At 37.2% G+C, this 17,650-nt stretch overlaps 1 protein-coding gene across 1 annotated transcript in view; it reads right to left on the bottom strand.

Moving 5' to 3' along the window:
• The window catches only part of LOC138698450 (dynein axonemal heavy chain 1-like), a 629,600-nt gene extending 612,217 nt beyond the window's left edge, over positions 1-17,383 (bottom strand). The window contains exons 1-2 of the mRNA XM_069824385.1: positions 17,193-17,383; positions 3,891-4,053 (exon numbers count right to left, since the gene is read on the bottom strand). Coding sequence (XP_069680486.1) covers positions 3,891-4,053; positions 17,193-17,357 — 328 coding nt within the window. The 5' untranslated portion in view covers positions 17,358-17,383. The remainder of the gene's footprint in view (positions 1-3,890; positions 4,054-17,192) is intronic.
• Positions 17,384-17,650: the final 267 nt, after the last annotated feature.

The following is a 17,650-nucleotide window of genomic DNA, read 5'->3' as shown; positions in this document are numbered from 1 at the left end:
GATTTTGTCTCAAGTAATAATTGAATCAGACTGCAGTTTGCAGCTCTGATTTGATTAGATGTGTCGTGCTCCTGTTTCGAACATCTGTCCACTTATTGTTCATGAATTAAAACATCATCTTTGTATGAGCATTACTATTTGGTATGCTTAGAACAAAACTAGCCAGTTTTTCCAAATTTATAACATTAACATGGTTTGATTTTAAAAGGGTGAGCACTAACATTTCTTGCAAGTATTACCTTCTAAAAAGGCTGCATATTTTAATGAATTTCTTGAACAACACAAGTCATCATATAAATCATCATTCACAGCAAAATCAAATGTTTAGAATAAAAATTTTTATATTATGCAAAAATAAGGGAGAAAAATGCTCGAAGAGAAGAATAATGCCGGAGCCGGGAATCTGTCAAGAATTAGGGGAAAATACGGGAGATCCCGGGAAATACGGCGGGGGTTGGCAACCCTACTTCCAGCACAGTTCCAGAAAAGCTATCTCGTTCCACAGTCTGCTAATGACACAAAACATTTAAAGACGAGCGCACTATAGTTTCTACCATGGCATATGATGCATATCCCGCAATTTCTGCCAATTAACAAAATATTCAACGCGTTGAAGAACTCATTCGAAGATACCGAAGAAATGGCTAAGAAAGAAAATATCAGCGTCGATACAAAATATTTAAAGACGGGAACACTATAGTTTCTATCGTGGCATCTCGAAATTTCTGCCAAGTAGCAAAATATTCAACGCGTTCAAGAACTTATTCGAAGAAACCAAAGAAATGGCTAAGAAAGAAAATATCAGCGTCGGTACAAAATATTTAAAGACGGGCGCACTATAGCTTCTATCGTGGCATCTCGCAATGTCTGCCAAATAGCAAAATATTCAACGCGTTCAAGAACATATTCGAAGAAACCGAAGAAATGGCTAAGAAAGCAAATATCAGCGTCGGTACAAAATATTTAAAGACGGGCGCACTATAGCTTCTATCGTGGCATCTCGAAATTTCTGCCAACTAGCAAAATATTCAACGCGTTGAAGAACTTATTCGAAGAAACCGAAGCAATGGCTAAGAAAGCAAATGTCAGCGTTGGTATAAAACATTTAAAGACGGGCGCACTATAGTTTCTATCGTAGCATCTCGCAATTCCTGCCAACTAGCAAAATATTCAACCCGTTGAAGAACTTATTCGAAGAAATGGCTAAGAAAGCAAATATCAGCGTCGGTACAAAACATTTAAAGACGGGCGCACTATAGTTTCTATCGTGGCAACTCGCAATTTCTGCCAAATAGCAAAATATTCAACGCGTTCAAGAACTTATTCGAAGAAACCGAAGAAATGTCTAAGAAAGCAAATATCAGCGTTGGTATAAAACATTTAAAGACGGGCGCACTATAGTTTCTATCGTAGCATCTCGAAATTCCTGCCAACTAGCAAAATATTCAACGCGTTGAAGAACTTATTCGAAGAAACCGAAGAAATGGTTAAGAAAACAATTAACAGAGTTGATAGCGCAGGAAAAAAAATATTCACAGCCATTCAAAGTTTTAAAAGTATGTGTAAGATGGGTGTCCAGAAATACATGTGAAGAAAACAAAACAAGAAGACAAGATGAACTTTGTTTCCAACATCTCCAGCACTACCAGCAAAAGGAGGAGTTCCTGAATAGGATTGTGACAACCGATAAGACTTGTGTAAACCAATACGCTCCTGAAACCAAGAATGCTACAAAAATTGGAAACATTGAGATTCATCCTCAGAAAAAACGGTTAGAGTGGAATAACTTGATACAAATTTAATGAATATGGTATTTTGGGGCTTTCAATGACGATATTACCTAATTGATTTTGTGCGAGATCGTGCGTATTTGCTTGGTTTCCGCACAAAACCAATCCGCGGAAAGTCTAAAATTCCACATTCAGTATTCCCAACCGAACACACATAACAATATCCCTCTTCTTATCGCTTAAGTGACATATTGATTTTACTGCTTTGGGCTTTTAACATATTATTTTTAGAGACGTTCAATATAGTAAAATGATAAATTGGAAACTTACCACTGCAATTTCACCTAAATTGCACTGTTAATTATTGTTTTTAAATATTTGCAAAAATTAAGTAAACTCTACAACTCCACTAAAGTTTACTGCATTCGTGATGCAAGTAACATTAAGCAAGCCGTGAAAAAATCAACAAGATTCCAGATGGCGATGTTATTACTGCAATATGTTATATAAATAATATTGTTAAAATATTTAAATGAAAAATAAATCATTACATAACCTTACCGTTTGTTTTAAGTTCGCATTTATAGACTGGGGGAAAAAAAGACAGACGTATATCACGGCCTGCTGAAATGTAGTAAACACAGAAAACATTTTAAAGCAACAATGTTGAAGATAGATATTTTTGTTTTGAAAATTTTCCGTCATTGAACAGAAACCAAGATGCAACTAATTAGAAATTCCTCTTTCAGGTATATAATAAACGATCTTCGCACAAAATAATGTACGATACACGAGCGGTATGTTTTCTTTCAATTCTCGGAAATTATAAAAGCTCAACTACGTTTCGCTTTTTCAAACTTTTCCTCGAACATGAAAACTTCAACATACCGCTCTTGTAACGCATATTGCTATTCTCTCAACTCAATAAAAAATAAAGCATACTAAAATAGTATTTTAAAAGGCAAATTGAAAGAAGCTATGGAATTCAAATGATAAGGCATCTTCCTGCTTCACGATAAATTTCTGCAAATTTAAATGACAAAAGTAAAATTCTTTCAATAATTTATTATCATACTACACTGATCATTTAAATTGACTGCGCATATTGGGAATTAATTCAGTAGCTTTCCCAAAATAAGCTATGAAACTTTTCATATCATTTTTTTCTCTCTCGAAAGGGAAGCAAAAAACGAGCAAAATTGTATTAAGCTTTTTTGTTTGAAATATCTCAAAGAATAATTCCCTGAAATTCATTAAATTATTTACGGTTCATTTTGTATAATGAAATATGTTACACTATATAACATTTCTTTTCCATTACAGCATGTGCTTTCGTTGACTTGTTTATATATATTGACTTTTAGCTTTTCTGTCATATATCTCAATTTTTCTTGTAACTACTACCGGGTGAAACCCATTTGAAGTTAAATATTCGCCCATCCATCCATTCCATCAATCGATCCATCCATCGTAACTGAATCGACTTTAAAAATAATAGTACGTATTTGAGGATTTCACTGGTTTAAATCAATGTAAATCCTGACAGAAAAAACCTTGATACTGGCCTACAATTAAAATTAACTATAATAGTCTTAAAAATTGACAAAAAGTCTTATAACAGACCTGAACTAACACTGTCTTTAATGAGTATGGTATCTTATTTTCTCCCTATTAAAATGTTTTTACTATGAAAGAACACGTAATTGAAGGTTGCAGAGCCAAAGGTGACCAAACCACAATTTTGTATTGTTCATTATTAAGCCTTTTTTCAAAACTATACCTCGTTGTTATAGATTCATGATTTTTTTTTGTATTTATTCAATGCAGATCAATTAAAATAAATTGTGAAACCAATCATTTTTGTCAGGATCCTCTTAATATCAACTCTTATTTACTCATTTTGTAATTGTGGGTCAGTCGCCTTTGGCTCTGAGCCCTTCAATTCTAGTCCGCAGAACGAAGTTGAATCTGATTATAATGTGAAGTTGAAAATTAATTACGAAACTTGTAGAATCGAGACACAAAAACTTAAAAACAAACTACGTAATTAATTAAGAGCAAATATGGTGGATAGAGGCATGCTTCAGGCTGATGCACAATATCTAACAAAGGGAAAGAAACATTCCTTATAATTCTGTAGCACGATGTACATTCGCTTACCTCTGAAGTCCATCCACTGTCGAAGGAGCTCGATGGGAGGCTGGGCACCGTATTGCTCGACCGCGGGCATGTTCAGGTCGTCGATAAAGAACACCAGCTTCTTCAGCATTGGCGGTCCAAACACACCTTTTCGCCTTTTGTCGAGTTTCGAATCGATAAGATCCTACGAACAAGACAAAATTCGTCTAATAGTCGATATAATATTTTCACTTGGTAAAAAAGAAAGAGAATTCAATATCCAATACAATGGCCAACACCTTCCTAGGACTTATGAATCCAAATATCTTGGAGTTATTTTCGATAGTAAGTTAACATGGAACAACCATTTGAAATACATTTCTGAAAAAGCTCGTAAAAGATTCTCCCTTCTAAAAAGACTAGCAGGAAAGAAATGGGGATGCTCTAGGAATACTTTGAACACTACATACAAAATGTTTATACAGCGAGTGCTGACATACTGCGGAGAAATTTTAATTACTTCACCTTTCATAAACGAAATAGAATATGTTCAAAACCAAGCTCTCAGACTCATTACTGGTGGAATCAAAACAACTTCAATAGGCCTTGATTCTATGAGATTCCTCACTAATATTAACAGCATCAAAATGACAATAGAAGAAAAAGCACTGATTCAATATGAAAAACTTATTAGATTACCAGGAAACAATTGGCATTCATATAGTCCTCTCTGTAGATTGAAAACTCAAAAAAGTTTCATATTCATGGTTCAAGAATTAAAACAGAAAATCAATATCCCGAATTTAAAAGAAAACCTACAAATTAAACCAAACCCTTTAACTCTATTAAATATGGAATATAATCTAAATTTAACAGAAGAAATACTGAAATCAGAAGTAAACACTGAAATACTAAAACAATTGTCTTTAGAGACAATTAATATTAGATACCCTCCACAAAACTGGCTTCATTTATACACTGACGGATCCTTGATCTCCAGAGAACAAGGTGCCGGTGCAGGTGTTACATGCTGTCTCTTCTCACTTTATAGATCTCTTGGGGTATGAAACAACAAGTTTTGATGGAGAAATCATTGCAATAAGTGAAAGTCTCAGGAATCTTCTATGCCACATCAGTAAATTTAAAAATGCAGTTATATTGTCAGACTCCAAAGCAGCTATTCTATCAATAGTCTCTAAACACACATCTTCATCTCAAACAGCAGAAATAACTAAAATGCTCTCTCAATTAATATCACTCAATAAAAGAATTGTATTCCAATGGATACCATCCCACTGTGGAATCCTGGGAAACGAGAATGCGGATGCTTTAGCAAAGAAGGGCAGCACTGCTACTTATAGACCTGTTACTAAATCTACGTATTACTCTGTAAAAAGATTTATTAAATCTACATACTTAGACTTCAACAAACAAAATTTGATAACACAATCCCAAGGGAAAAAATGGAACTCTCTGCATCAAAATCCACAGGTAATTCCCGATTTAACACGAAAATCTTCTGTAGCTGCATTTAGATTGGCAACAGGCCATGATTGTTTGGCCAAACACCTGCATAGAATTGGAATATATCAGTCCCCTAACTGTCCATTGTGCGTCTCAAACCAAGAAATGGATTCGGAACACCTCAAAATCTGTGCTTCAGTGGCTGGTCATGATAATATCTTTGAAAAGTATTGGAGTGCAAGAGGTCAGATGACTTTATTGTCAAACGCCTGGCATTAGAAAACAACAACAACAATATAACAAGGGTATAATGTCATGATAGGTTCTAGATGATGTATTACTAACCAGGGTGTGAGGCAAATTTTAAGCTAGAGATGGGAACAATATATCGGTTTTTACGAAATACCGATATTTTCGTTTCGATATAGCTATATAGAAATTTTTATCGAATACATCGTACTCCCTCTATCCCATAATAATTGTCCGGTACGCCGAAATGGTATTGCAGTAATTACAGACGACGGAGCAAAAGAGAAGTGCACGCATGAGGAGAAGCGCAGTAGATGAGTGTACAAGGTTATGCAAAGCAATAACGTGATCTTATTGAGACAGGCAACACACACCACCCAGAAGATTACCGAAAGTGGGTATTGGTTTTTAACTCACCGATATGGCACTATGTACAAACCAGTGTAGCAAAGCAAGATGGAAATTGTTAGTACAGTACTCCTGCAGTGAGTACGTACGTTTGAACAGACGTGGACATCCTGGAAACACAACTGGCGGTAGTGAGTGACAGGGGTAGCAAGAACCTTACAGACAGTGAACGGCAGGCGGTATAGGAGTTTTCGATGAAAAATACTACGGCTGACGTAGTGAAGAAAGGTGCCATAATAGGTGCGGCCGAGAAATTTCATATGAGTAAAAGAACAGCACGCTGCATTTGGCAACGGGGGCGACAATCTTTGGAAAGTGGACCCATGCTAATCACCAAATTAATCCCAGCAATAAATGCAAAATGGCCTCCTGGACCGCGCAGAATTCAGGTGTAAGTTCAGCAGGACAATGCGAGTCCGCATATCGCTCCCAATGACCGCACCTGGATGGATGCTGCAGCAGCCAGTGGAATCACTTTGGAACTCGTGTGCCAACCGCCAAACAGTCTGGATATGAATGTTTTAGATCTGGGCTTCTTCCGGGCAATTCAGTCTCTCCAGTATCAGTCAGCTCCACAAACTATTGATAAGTTGATCGCCTTTTTGGAACAGCTTTCTCTCAGCTGACACGCGACAAGCTCAACAACGTCTTCCTCACTTTGCAGTTCCAACTCATTGAAATAATGAAAGTCAATGACGGGAACAACAGCAAGATTCCCCATATGCAAAAGGGGCACCTGGACCACCTCAACATCCTGCCATCTCGCTTGGAGTGTCCTCGAAACATTTACGACGAGGCTACAGTAGCACTGCAGCAGTAGATCTGTGGTTCTAGGCAAACTGTTGGAATGACAACCTTCCCGGTCTAACAGGCAGTTTTTTCGTCTCTACTCGTAGGAGAATGTTTTTCTTTGTTTCACTTCTCGGTCAATTTGTACTAACCTACTCCTGCAGTTAATAAAGTTGCACTCCTAGGAGTATTTATTTTCGGCTCAATGACTAGCAAATTTGTACTGATCCTGGAGTCATAAAGTTGTGCAAGTAGTATTCATGTCCTTTTTTGGCTCAATGATTGGCCAATTTATACAGATCCCGGATTAATATTTTTTTTCTTTTGCTAATTGAGTGACAATTTTGTACTGATTCTGGAGTAATACAGTTGTATTACTCATTCATGTGTTTCATTTTGCTCCTATGTAAACGCCAGTGTAAAATTATGGATATCGGACAATTATTATGGGACAAGAAATAAAAGCGTACCGGACAATTATTATGGGACAGAGGGAGTATAATATATTGGTTTGCTCATAAATTTATAGATTTTTTTTTGTGGAATTATCATTATCAAAAACAACAAAATCCAGATTAGGCAACTCCGATAATTCCCGAGAGACGGCGCTACTGAAGGTGGACAGTTATTGTGCAAACTCACTCAATAATACCTTGTTCTAATTGGCTGGACTGGAATTTGAGATCAAACTGTTTAATATGCAGCACCAAATTCAAAATGCAGCGTGCGCGAACGTGAGACAGACGGGAGGTTTATCTACTACTGTTTTAATATTGTTATTAATGTTCTCCGAGGCAGGAGAGCAACTCCCACCCTGAAAGGAAATCGTCTGACCTCAAAACGGATATTAGAACTTTTATTTCTATATTCTGAAATGAAAAGAAAAACAAGAATTTAATGCCGATGTGACATTTGTTTACATCTATGATTTCTATGCACAACCTAGTGCTGACATTCTATTTTCTTATTATATCTTTTAGTGCATAAAAATTTTATCCCTATGATCATCAACATTGTTGTTTGAAATTTTGGCGTGTAACAATAATTTGCAATGGGAACTTATATAGAAGGATTGTATCAAATCAACTGTGAAGTTTGTTAAAGCTTGTAACATACTAGGTACGGTTTACCTACATTTAAAAATAATTACAAGTTCTGCTTACTTACATTTAAAAGTGATTACGTTGTTAGGTAGAAAAGAACATTATATCTGTGTCCTGGATTGAATTCTATTGGGTGTTTATTTAAAATTGTGTCATGACGTCACTGTTGATGAGTCAGTGATTTGAAGCGAGTTTCAGCTTTTGTGTCAGAGAAGTTGCCTATTAATCAAGGCGTTCAATCTGAACTTGAGAACGTGTACGGTATAACTTGAACGTCGTAGCAACAGATGGCGGTCTGTACGGTCTGTGTGCTACCATAACCTCTTTCGAACTGTGTTTTGCGCGACCAAGTCGTACGTAGGGTATTTGTTATCATCGGTTTCGTATGGCAACATTCCACAACACAAATCAAATGCTCCGTGTCCATGTTGACCGTCGAAGTTAATGTCAACAAATACGTAGGTAATCGTCTTAACCCTCTCCCCATATCCCAACAGTAAGAAAAAACTCACCTCAGTACATGTTTCGAAACAGTTCACATTCCTGCCACTACCGGCGTTTCCGTACGTATCGCTAAGTACTCTTCGGAATGAACGGCGTACTTGCTAGGCAACTTCTCTGGCACATAAGTAATACACCTCTGCGGAAGTGTAGGAAGATTGAATTCTCTAGGCTCATCGACTAGCCACATGACGGCATACAGCGAGCCATGACACACTTTGAACTGAACACCCAGTATATAACATTAGAATAATTGAATCGTGTTCCATTATCAAATACTCAACTAGTAGAAACAGTAGGCCTAGTATTAATGATATTAGTAGGCCTAGTAGTAGTGATATAATAGAGGCGTAATAGTAGCAGTAGTAGTAGTAGTAGTAGTAGTAGTAGTAGTAGTAGTAGTAGTAGTAGTAGTAGTAGTAGTAGTAGTAGTAGTGGTAGTAGTAGGCCTAGGAATAGTGGTAACAATAGGTTTAGTAGGTAGTAGTAGTAACAGTAGGCCTAGTAGTAGTGTAATAGTAGGCCTAGTATTGGTGCCATTAATATTAGTGGAGGTGGTGGTGGTGGTGGTGGTGGTGGTAGTAGGCCTAGTAGTGATGGTAAAAGTACGCCTAGTATTGGTGGTATTAGTATGGCTAGTAGGCTAGTAGTGGTGGCAAGGCAAGCTGTGGTAGTGGTGGTGGTAATAAATTGGTTGTCATCGGCTATACTTTCAACAACAAACTAGAAGTACATACTGTACAAAACGGGAACATATATGATTTCACTTATTCTGAAACAAAACAGTTTTATACAGATGCTGTCTGAGGATTTTCTTGTGCACTTTTCTATTATAATCCATTGTAATATCATCATCATCATCATCCTTCACGAATTAGGCCTCTCTAGACCTGTTTCGGCCCCATCTAGCACTCTTCTTAAAGGTCTTCCTGGTCGACAATGTCCTCTAGGTTTATATTGCATCATAATTTTTGGGATTCTTGAATTTTCCATTCTTCTTACAAGATCTAGCCAATTGAATTTGTATCTGCTGATTTTTTCTTCTACTGACTCTACTTCTATTTGTTCTAAAATTTCTTCATTCCTTTTTCGGTCTAAAAGAGTATATCCTGCTGTCCTCCTGAAAAATTTCATTTCCGTTGCTTCGATTCTGTTCCTGTCTTTTTTTTTTTAATGTCTAAATCTCGCTTCCGTATAAAAGGGAGGGTAATGCTAGTGTATTATATATTTTTCCAATAAATTTAATGAAGGTGGAGCAGCCATATTGCAAGATCTTAATAAAAATCACTATTCTTGTAGATTTTTGTAATAATTTAGCTTTTAATGTATTGTTCATTATTCCTAGAATTTGTGTAAATTTGGTAATTTTCTTGTTCACATCTTTTTCATTTTGATAAGATATTTAACAACCCAGATAATTGAAATTTTGCACTTGTTCGAGGCATTGGTCATTGTGTATTATCTTACTTCTGACTGGGTCTTGTCCTAAAAATGCCATTACTTTTGATTTTTGTGCTGAAATTTCCATCCCAAAATCTTTTAATATTTTATTTAATGTATACAATCCTCTTTGTAAATTATCCTCTGAATCGGAAATTATGACTTGATCATCGGCATAGAGTAAGGTATTTAATGTTAGAGCACTGGTTATTTTGATTCCTGATGTGTAGATTTGGTTCCATTTTAAAATAATTTCATTTATATAAATATTAAATAAAGTTGGTGATAGTGGACAACCTTGTCGAACTCCATTATTAACTAATTTTCTTTCGGATATACAGTTATTTATTTTGACACTTATTTTGCTGTCTGTGTAGATTTCTATTATATTTTGTAATAGCAAATTTGGAATATTTTTATCTTGTAATATGTCGAATAAAAAGTCTCTTCGGACTTTATCAAAAGCTTTCACAAAATCAATAAAAGCTATATGAGTTTCAAAATTAAATTCTCTTCTTTTTTCTAACAATAGTTTGATACTAAATAATGGATCTACACATGATCTTCCTTTTCTAAAGCCATTTTGACACTCCAGAAGGAAAGTTTCAGCCTGTTCAGAGGCTTAAAGTGGCAGCCCCACTACTGGACTACCTAACGATAAGGCTAGTAACCTATCTTAGGGAAAATTACATTATTTTCAAGCCTCCATTGCAATATGATGGCACCTAACCCTTACATACATTGTTGAAATAAACCGTATAAACCGATTAATGTGTTTCTGGAAAAAAAAAACTTTATCCAAGAAATGTTTCGATATTCTGTAAACACACTGAAAGGAAGAACTGCATTTAGAACATTCCTCCAAATATTAAGAGATGCATGCTTTCCTGGGCATCCTACAATAGTGGCTATGTTAGAACAATATTTGCGGCGCAGTATTTCACCATTTTCTTATTATTTCCCTTCAAGTGTACTTATATTTATTCATACTACTCACATAAGTATGAATTGCTCGCAGTCCCGGCGAAGCATCAATTCCCTTTAATGGCGGCCGAAGAGCGGTTCAAATTAGTACGCTACACTAGCGCCATTGGTGTCTCTAGCCATACATTACAAACTCTTTGACTAAAACAAGAGTATAACGAAAGCCTGCCTCCTATGGGGAAATGAAGTCCGGTAAATGCTAGACTTCTGGGAAGTCATATTCAGTCTCCGTTCGCTATTTCAAATTCTCTTTTGAAGCAAGAGTTAGCCGTTATTAAAACTCGGCGCAGGGCTGTGATAGTTGAAACCTTAGCGCGAGCCATCGGTCTATGGAGACAACGAAGAACAAAAAGCATAATTTTCTGGGAAATATAAAGTAACCATTATATCACAGTTTTATTGAAAATTCTGTTCAGCTACTTCAAACAGCTGTATTCAAACGTAGTTTAGTAACTCCCTGAGAAGCATTCATGTAGATTTCAGGGTGTTGCTAGTGATGTTGGTGTTACTAATGCTACTTTAATCAACGTCAGTCATAACTATAGCAGCAAAGAACACAAACAACAACAACAATAATAATAATAATGTATGGAAATGAATATGTGCAACCTTCTATTATGTAAATATACCACAAAAATATAATAAAATACTAAAATATGTACAGATACCAATGCAGTACAGATTTTTTAAAAATCAAATTACGTTATTTACTTATGGCTTTTAGAGAACCCGGAGGTTCAGTGCCGCCCTCACGTAAGTCCGTCATAGGTTCCTACCCTAAGCAAGATTAGTCCAGTCTCTACAATCATCTCCCACCTTCCTCACATTCATTTTAATATTATCCTCCGCAAAAGTATTTTTCCCTCTATCCAACAAACTAACACTCTATAATGGCGTTTCTCAAACTGTGGTCCTCGAGGTCTGCCCTTGTGGTCCTTCAAAAAAGACAGAAAAAAAAATAAAATTCAAACGAATTGCGTATCACATTATAGCTGAAAATCTCAGAGTTTGTAAATGATACATGGCAATCGCCTTTCACTTTTTCTCCCAGTACTGACATTTTATGAAATTTATTTACCCTACCCGTCTATCGCCTTCCCACTACTCTCAGCAACAAAAGAGGGATTTAAAGCACATGAACGTGGTATTTCTCGCCGTCTTTTCCCTGCACATCTGGCGCTGTGCCTGTTATCCAGCTAGGGACCACCAGAATTCATAACAGGACCAAAGTACCGAAACTTTTCATGTATTTATGACTTTCTTAATAGTTTTGTTGACACCCAGTCTGCACATTCAAATGGTCACGTACTGTATGTCGTACACCAATAATAGAACATGCAAAATTGCATCTTTACTTGTTGAAAATCGGGCATGTTTCTGCATTAATTTTTTTTTATTTCTGTTTTAGCAAATGACGATATAAGAAATTTTCTTCTATTAACATTAACTTAATTAGTTAATACTAATATAAAATTAATTGAATTAAATTAATTTAATTAATTATTTCTACATTAAAATGTAAGTATACTAGTATTAAAATATGCTACATAAATGATAAATTTGCTTTCAAAGGGAACAAGAGTAAGGTGGTCCGCGGAACTGTTCTGACTTAAAAAATTCGTCCCCACTTCAGAAAAGTTTGAGAAACGCTGCTCTATATGCATTTATAGATTCATCCTTACGTGCTACATGCCCTGCCCACCTCAAACGTCTACATTTAATGTTCCTAATTACGTCAGGTGAAGAATACAATCCGTGCAGTTCTGGGTTGTGTAACTTTCTCCATTCTCCTGCAACTTCATCCCTCTTAGCCCCAAATACAACATAAGATTCTGTTCTTGCATAGTTTAACATAAACAGTCGTTGCTCCCTAGTGTATAACATAGTGAACGAAACTACATACAATTAGAATGAACAAACGTGTACTCCGTCACACAGGGAACGAAACTGAACGAGGCTGAGTAATATGCACTGTTTACAGCTAAGGCGCCTGCAAGACTAATCTTGTTACGAGAAACGGGGGAGACAGTCAGCTGCGCAAACGGTGATTGCTGCCGCCCTGCCAAGCTAATGCTTTCCGAGCAACGCCGGAGACCTCGAGTTGCGTCGTACGTGAGAAGCGCGTTATTATTCAATTTTATAGCTTTCATGTAATAAAACAGAGATTACGCTACATTTGTGTTTAATAGTGAAATTCGAAGAAACGAGGCAACTAATGGGGCCTTTTGTCTTCTCTTTAATATAGCCTTAGAAAAAGTAATCAGGGACTCAAACATTGATACAAGAGCAACCATCTATACTAAATCAACACAGATATTAGGATATGCCGATGACCTGGACATAGTGAGCAGATCAATAAGGGATTTAAGAGATACTTTCATTAAATTGTAAACAGCTGCAAAAAAGATGGGATTACAGATAAACGAAGTGAAAACTAAATACATGGAAATAACAAAAAAAAAAATCAGTCAAATAATGACCATTTAGACGCTGGACATCATAGGTTTCAAAGAGTAAAGGAATTTAAATACCTAGGGGTAAAAGTGACTGATGATGGAAAAATAGAGCAAGAAATTAAGCATAGACTAACGTTAGCTAACAGAAGCTATTACGGACTAAATAGACGAATGAGACCCAGATATATACACAGGAAAACTAAAATAAAATATATAAGACCCTTATTAGACCTGTACTAATGTATGGAGCCGAGACCTGGGCTATAAATAAAGAAGATGAAAATAAGCTAGCAGCATTTGAAAGAAAGATTCTGAGAAGGATATACGGCCCTGTGTGCGAAATGGGAAAGTGGAGAATAAGATACAATTCTGAACTATATAAAATATTTAACGACCCTGACATAGTAAGAGAAATTAAAGCAAGAAGAATACAGTGGCTGGGCCATTTATATAGAACAGAGAAACAATACCCAGCTAGAATGTTGACCTTCAATACTATTTATGGCAGCCGAAGAGTTGGAAGACCTCCAGTGAGGTGGTTGCAGTCTGTAGAGGATGACCTGTTGAGGAGTGGTGTGGGGGCATGGAGGAGAGCAGCAGGTGATAGGATGAGATGGAGGACAATTGTTGGGGCGGTCAAGGCTGGCAAACGGCTGTAGTATCACGAGAAGAAGAAGAAGAAGAAGAAAGGGGCCTTTACACCGAGGTACCTAGTTGCCTACAGCATGCGATCAGCATGCGATCGTTTGTTGCCACGCAGCATGCTGTCGGGAGGAACCGTTGCAGCATGCTTCTGACCCCTTTACGTCCAGTGCGATTGGTTGCTTTAATTTTTTAGCGAGTTTATGCAGAGATGTCGATGCAGACAGTTGTTGCTGCAGCATACCTTCTTTTGAACAGGAGGAGGAAACGCATTCAGAGAAAGACTTGGTGCAGGCAGATTTTCATAAATGTTTATATACCTCGCAACGATTTTTTTTAAAATAAACTCCTTGCTGATGACGCTTACCTGTTCAGAAATTTTACCCGAATTAGTAAAGAGGACTTCGATTACCTTCGGAACAAGGTAGCTCCTCTCATTTCAAAATCCGAGACCAATTATCGAGGTAGTATACCAGCTGAAGTGAAACTACATTGCACATTGAGGTTTTTGGCTACGGGGAAATTCATATCGTTCATTGATGTATCTGTTCAAAATATCGGACTCTGCGATATCACTTTTTATTCCCAATGTCTGCGAAGCCATTAGTGGTGTTGTGAAGAACTACACAAAGGTAAGTATATTTTACTGAAGTAAATACTTTATTTTTATGTCATCGAGATTATTGGCTGAAATGTATTAAACAATAATTTTTAATTAAAAAACACTTAAATAAGCCAATTGATAGTAACCAAAGTAATCATGAAGTACAAGCACGCCTTCACAAAGTAATTAAATCGAACCTATACTAGATTTAGTCCTGATTCTGGAGTCCGTTGTGATGTTTTCTCTGGCATTCCAGAACTTTCAGGAAATGAAGAGCTGATTGATGGAGTTGCATGAGAGTCTGGGTAGCTTTGAATAGACAGAGTACAAGGTGGCGTAAGTGGGATTGGTGTACGGTAAGGAATATGGGCATGGGAAGGTCGAGGAGAACTTCGGCTGGAGTGGAAAGACCAAGAGAACGTATGTGTAGGTGGCAGAGCATCAGCTTTCCCCATTGCCCCATCAAACAAAATATTATTTATATGATGTTTCACAAAGGTCTGCGCAGTCACACTTTTTTTCCTAAGTTCATTTTCCATGTGCTCCCCATATGTAGAAACTTCGTCACAAGTGACGAGAATTTAAGAATTTCATAGACTTCTTGAGGTCTTCTGTTCTCCCACCTCTGTCAGTGACGTGTCTTCTACACTTTGAAGCAGGTATCACAAGTTGTCTATCTGCAGCTCTTGAAGTTGAGTGTGTTTGATGTAGCACACCTTCGTTTTGAGATGTGGAGATCATTGGACCTTGTCGAGTTGTGTTTCACTATCATTTAGGCCTACTTCTTCGCCTACCACGTTCTCATTATAACAAAAGGAGAAACAATGGAAAATCAACATACTCGCTAATTTATTAATAGGTATAAATATGTATTTATATATTTATTTATTTCAGATGCCTAACACAGAAAATGGCTGGAGGGAAATTGCTATAGAGTTTTATGCGGCCTGGAGTTTTCCTCATTGCGTTGAATCGGTCGATGGGAAAGTTATCGTTATGAAGAATACTGCAAATTCCGAAAGTATGTACCTTAATTACAAGGGAACGTTTAGTATTGTTTTAATGGCTATTTGGGACGCCAATTACCGCTTCACTTTCACTAATGCTGGATGCCAGGATAGAATCTCAGACGGTGGTGTATTTCGGGAGACAACTTTTTTTTAGAAAAGATGGAGACGAAAACATTGAATCTACCTTCTCCCGAACCTCTACCAAGAGAAGTGCAAAAACCATACGCCATTCTAGAAGATGATGTTTTCGCCCTGGTCTTTATTTGAGCATAGACTTCAGGTTCTATATTTACAGGTATAGTCGAGGTCTCCGGATTATTGAAAACACATTTGGCTTAACGTGTTCGGTGTTTCGTGTATTCCGAAAACAATTACTTTTGAATGTACAGGACAGAAAAAGAGTCATAGTCGCTTATTTGTATTTACATAACTTTCTGAGAAAAAAAAAGTGGGTCAAGAAGGAAATGTGCCTCTCTAGGAAGTTTCGACTTTGAAAGACAGGAGAAAACAATTGTTCCCGGTCGTGGTGAAATGTAACTCAAGGGGAGACAGGCATTCTGGATCTTCAGCGATTTCCTAGAAGACTGAAATAAGCAGCAGGATGAGTTTAAAGCCTACTTCGCGTCGATGAAGGAAGTGTCGCATGACAAGACAATTATATTTAGACGTGTTTACCCTATAAAATTTGGAATAAAAGTGAAGATTTGTGCCAAAACTGAAAGTATTTTTGAAAAATGTTCATTGTTTCATTGTGCAAAACAAAGAAATTCCAATAAATAAACCAGATCTCTATTATTTTTCTGACATTGCATTTTTTTCATAACAGGTATCCTATTATCTTAATTTTACTTAAACCTGCGTTTGGTCACTGATGTAGTGGTTTTATGCAAAATAGATATAAACACTTATATCAGAATCAATATTATCAGTTGGAAGTCACACTTTCTTGGCGCATCACCCTCAACAAGAAAACACAGTGCACCGAAATGCACTCACTGATCATCCTGAACTGTCCCTCACTTTTTCTTCCTGTATTTGTGGAAGGTCGTTCTCAAACTCAAGTTTTTTACTTTGTCTTTGGCTTCCTTTATCGAACAATCGAAGTTTAAAGACATTTCTTCCCATTAGGTCAACTTCTTTCTATTATCTTTGTAATTGGGATCTCGCAAGTCCCACAAAATATGATTTTCATGGTATTCTTCAATTTTTCTTTTATTTGTATCCCAACTCATCATGCCGCATGCGACTGGACTACTGAACCCATCAGCGGTGGATAAGCTTGCGAACTAGAGCAACCGGCGGATTGTCGCCGCAAGCCGTATGCGACCATGCTGCCTTCCTAGTCAAAGCGAGCAACCTGCTGCTTGATTGCCTATGGTTGCTTCAGTATAAAGACAGTTTAAGCTTGCGAACTGGAGCAACCGGCGGATTGGAGTCGCAAGCCGTATGCGACTGTAATCAAAAGTGAGCAACTTGCAGCATGCGATCATGTCGCATGCTGCGTGATTGCCTATGGTTGCTTCAGTGTAAAGCTGCCTTAAGTAAGAACATTAACTGCCACTTGAGTTAAGAGAAGCACTGTTTACTCTTTCAGGCGGGTTCGACCAACATTCAACAAGTGCTTCACAGTAAATGGATGTAAGTGATTTTCCAATTGAAATCTGCCAAGTTGACAGAGAAACTTGGAAACTCACCTGAGTCTGGTTGGCCTGTGTGCGTGCAGAGAAGAGGATGAAGTCGGAAATGAACTTCTTATGGAGGCCACGGCTGAGTTTGGAGGCGATGGTGACCGTTTTGCCTGTGCCCGTGGGACCCACACACAGCACCGGTTCTTCGTGGTGTACGATCATCGACAACATGTATGCACTTCGCACGTTGTCAATCGTGGGCACTTCAATGTCTGAGAACCAGAATTTACTATAATTAGGTGCACAGTTTGTAATTCTGAATTTCAATTAAATTAAAAATAAATTCGGGCCAGATAACACTCATAATAGATATATATTATTTTAATGTACCGAAGTACATATGATATTTTCCATGCAGATATTCTGCGTCATCATACGATGAAAGAGTATTGGAACGGAGAAAAATTCTCTCCGGCGTCGGGATTTGAACCCGGGTTTTCAGCTCTACGTGCTGACGCTTTATC

Source organism: Periplaneta americana, chromosome 4, assembly GCF_040183065.1.
Source record: "Periplaneta americana isolate PAMFEO1 chromosome 4, P.americana_PAMFEO1_priV1, whole genome shotgun sequence".
Taxonomy (NCBI): Eukaryota; Metazoa; Arthropoda; class Insecta; order Blattodea; family Blattidae; genus Periplaneta; species Periplaneta americana.
Note: the sequence above shows the minus strand (reverse complement) of the source record. Positions and strands in the feature narration are given on the sequence as shown.